Source organism: Oryzias melastigma, linkage group LG5 (genome assembly GCF_002922805.2).
Source record: "Oryzias melastigma strain HK-1 linkage group LG5, ASM292280v2, whole genome shotgun sequence".
Taxonomy (NCBI): Eukaryota; Metazoa; Chordata; class Actinopteri; order Beloniformes; family Adrianichthyidae; genus Oryzias; species Oryzias melastigma.
The window spans coordinates 30,826,011-30,829,009 of NC_050516.1; the positions used below are offsets into that span (position 1 = coordinate 30,826,011).

Sequence of the window (2,999 nt, forward strand, 5' to 3'; positions counted from 1 at the left end):
CTTTCTCATGCTCTTCCTATATTTATCATTACAACATTTGGCTTGATTGAGGAAATACTGCTTTTCAATATGACTGGTGCAGAATTCATTTGACAGGAAGTGGAATATTTTTACAGGATTTCACATCATCATTTCTGGACTTTACGAGTTTACTAAAACGAGTTTATGTTGTTTCGATTTACAAAAATAATGATGATGTAAACATCATTACAAAATGCAACACTAAAAAATGTTGAACATAAACATGTTATGCAGCTTCATTATATTTTTGTTTGGTCCTTTTTAAGAGAAGAAAAATCTTTATTTATATCACACGTGTCAAACTCAGGGCCCGGGGGCCGGATCCGGCCCTCCGGTTAATTACATCCGGGCCTCCAGATCATTTTATTCAATAGCCCAATGTTATCTTGCGCTCATTTTTAACTTGTATAATTTTGACAAAATATATTTTTATGGAGAGTAAAATATTGAAAGTTTGATAAGGTTTAAGAATATTCTACCTTTTTGTAATAATATCCATGCCTTTTTATTATTCATAACTGTGTTAAAAAGTTATGGTTTTAAAATTTTAAAAACTGGAATTCTGCTAGCTTTTTGGACTATTTTGGTATTTACTAAGATTTTTAGGATATTTTAGAGTTTAGCTAATATTTCAGCTACATGCTAGCTGTTTTGGCAAACCTATTTTTTTGTTTGTTTGTTTGTTTATTTAGGCTAATTTAGCATTTAGTTAATATTTTAGCTGGCTTTCAACTTCACCATTTTCAGCTATCAGCTTCAGCATTTTTAGCTATTTATTTCAGCATCTACGCCTATCAGCATTAGCATCTTCAGCGGCCAAATTCACCTTGCTGCATTCAGTAAATTTAGTTTTAGAGTGTTCAAGAAATGTTTATATTGTTCGGTCCGCGACCTAAGGTGTGTTTTGGGCTTTGGCCCCTTGTGCGATTGAGTTTGACACCCTGATTTACATAAATAAATTGTTTTTCCAGTCAATGTATTTGTTGAATCTTGTTGTAAATTTCCAGAATAAATAACAGTTCTATTTTATTGTTGAATTCCACATGAATCTTGTCTTTTCCTCTTCAGTGTCCATCAATATAATAAAGTCCTAAATTCACCAAAGCTTGACAAAGTAAATCAATAAAAGTATGCAAGGCTGCACAAAAAAATTCAAAAGATCTTAAAGCATATTAAATTATATCAAATTGGTTCCTACACTAAAAATATAAAAAGAACAAAGGATTAATCAAATAAAGGTAGATAGATGTTATTTTTTTTAAAGCTAAACTTTAAACAATTAACATAATTTAAGAAGTGTACTGCAAACATGTAAAACTGAAAAAAATATCAGAAATATTGAGAATTTATGCTAAACTTAACAGCTAAGAGGAGCCCGTTAATGTAGAAAAGCTGTCTCCTTTTCATTGACTGGTTAGGTAGAGGTGTCCGGTCCCAAATACTTCAGAAAAATGTCCTGATTTTCTCCTTTTTTCCAAAAGTCCCTGCCCCACCAACTGCTAAAACACTAAATCATGACTGTCCCACCAAAGATAACCAGTAGAGACAATGAAAATTACAAAAATAAAATAACTGGACCTTTAGGACTAGAACTAGACACCTTTAAGTGAGATCAAATTTGATTAGATGTAAGGGATTTTATTTGATTTCTTTTTCTCTTTTAGGGTCATGGTGTTGCTAGAGCCTATCCAAGCATTAGGTGGGCAAAGGCAGAGTCCACCTTTGCCAGATCACTGGTTTGTCACAGATCCAATTAAATCCAAGACATCTCTCACCTAATTAATGATCAAAACTACAAAAATGCTTTAGGGTGAGTAAAAAATGAATAAATAAACAATGAGCTGAGAGGCTTTGGGACCCAAACGAAGGTCAGAGGAGGACACCAGTGGAAAATAAATAAATGCAAGGATGTTATGTCTGCTTAGTTTAAAGAGGACACTGATGCAGTTTCTTCACCTTGTGAATAATCACTAGAATCACAACAGTTCAAAATCTATTTAGTTAAAAGGGCAGATTCATGAAAGACCTGTAAATTGACCACCAGGAAGCTTTTAATCACGGAGATATTTACATTCCCAAACTCGCAGATACTTGAAAATTAGTCTGAACTCAACTCACGACCACAAACTAACCTGAAACTAAACCTAACCTTTTCTTTTCATTCATTCGACCTTAGTTAAGTCCTTATCCCAGCATGGCTACAGCAACATGCTGCTAAAAACACCTTCGTTTACGCCACAAACTCGAGCACACTGTCTCTATTCAATGTAGAGAACCTTTCCAAAGGGATAAAACAGCTAAACGGTAAATATTTCAAAATTATAAGAAGGTATTAACCTGTTTTTACAGCCGTATCTGCAAGGCAGCGGTCCCACTTCCGTCCGTATTCGTCAGCCATTTTTCCTGAGGTCATGGAGCTCGATGAAGTATCGCGAGACAAGAACCGAAATCCCGTCAGATCCCGTCACTGAACTGTCAACTTCATTCGATTGTAGGCTATTTTAGCAGAGATTTAATCTCTCTCTTTTTCAATCAACACAGTTAAAGTCATGTTTTTGTATAGTTAAAATATTAATAAATATTAATTTACTGAATACTTGAAGTATCCTATCTTCTTTATATTCTTTAAGTTTTATAGTGACAGTCTGTTTCATCCTCATCTCTGTACCTCTCATATTTACAATGTGAATGATATGTAAGAAGAAAGACTTCACAACAGAAAAACATAATTTACTCTCAAGATTTTATGATCAGTTCTTCATTTCAGGTACCAGTTGGTTAAGGGAATATTAAACAAAAAATAAATGTACAAAAAATAATAACAGAAGGATAAATAAGATGAATTTCTATAATAAAAGCAACCACACACTCCTGAAACTGAAAGGTCTAATATTGTACCTAATGATGCTCTATGGGGCTCAACAAGTGTCTTCTTCTCTCTTATCTTTCTACTTCAACAGGGATTCGTACACTGTACG

General features: G+C 33.7%; 1 protein-coding gene across 1 annotated transcript in view; it reads right to left on the reverse strand.

The window, feature by feature from the left end:
• LOC112145014 (MICOS complex subunit Mic10) overlaps window positions 1-2,500 on the reverse strand; it is an 11,617-nt gene extending 9,117 nt beyond the window's left edge. Inside the window, exon 1 of the mRNA XM_024269993.2 lies at window positions 2,359-2,500. Within this exon, the coding sequence (XP_024125761.1) occupies window positions 2,359-2,434 (76 nt within the window). The 5' untranslated portion in view covers window positions 2,435-2,500. The remainder of the gene's footprint in view (window positions 1-2,358) is intronic.
• Window positions 2,501-2,999: the final 499 nt, after the last annotated feature.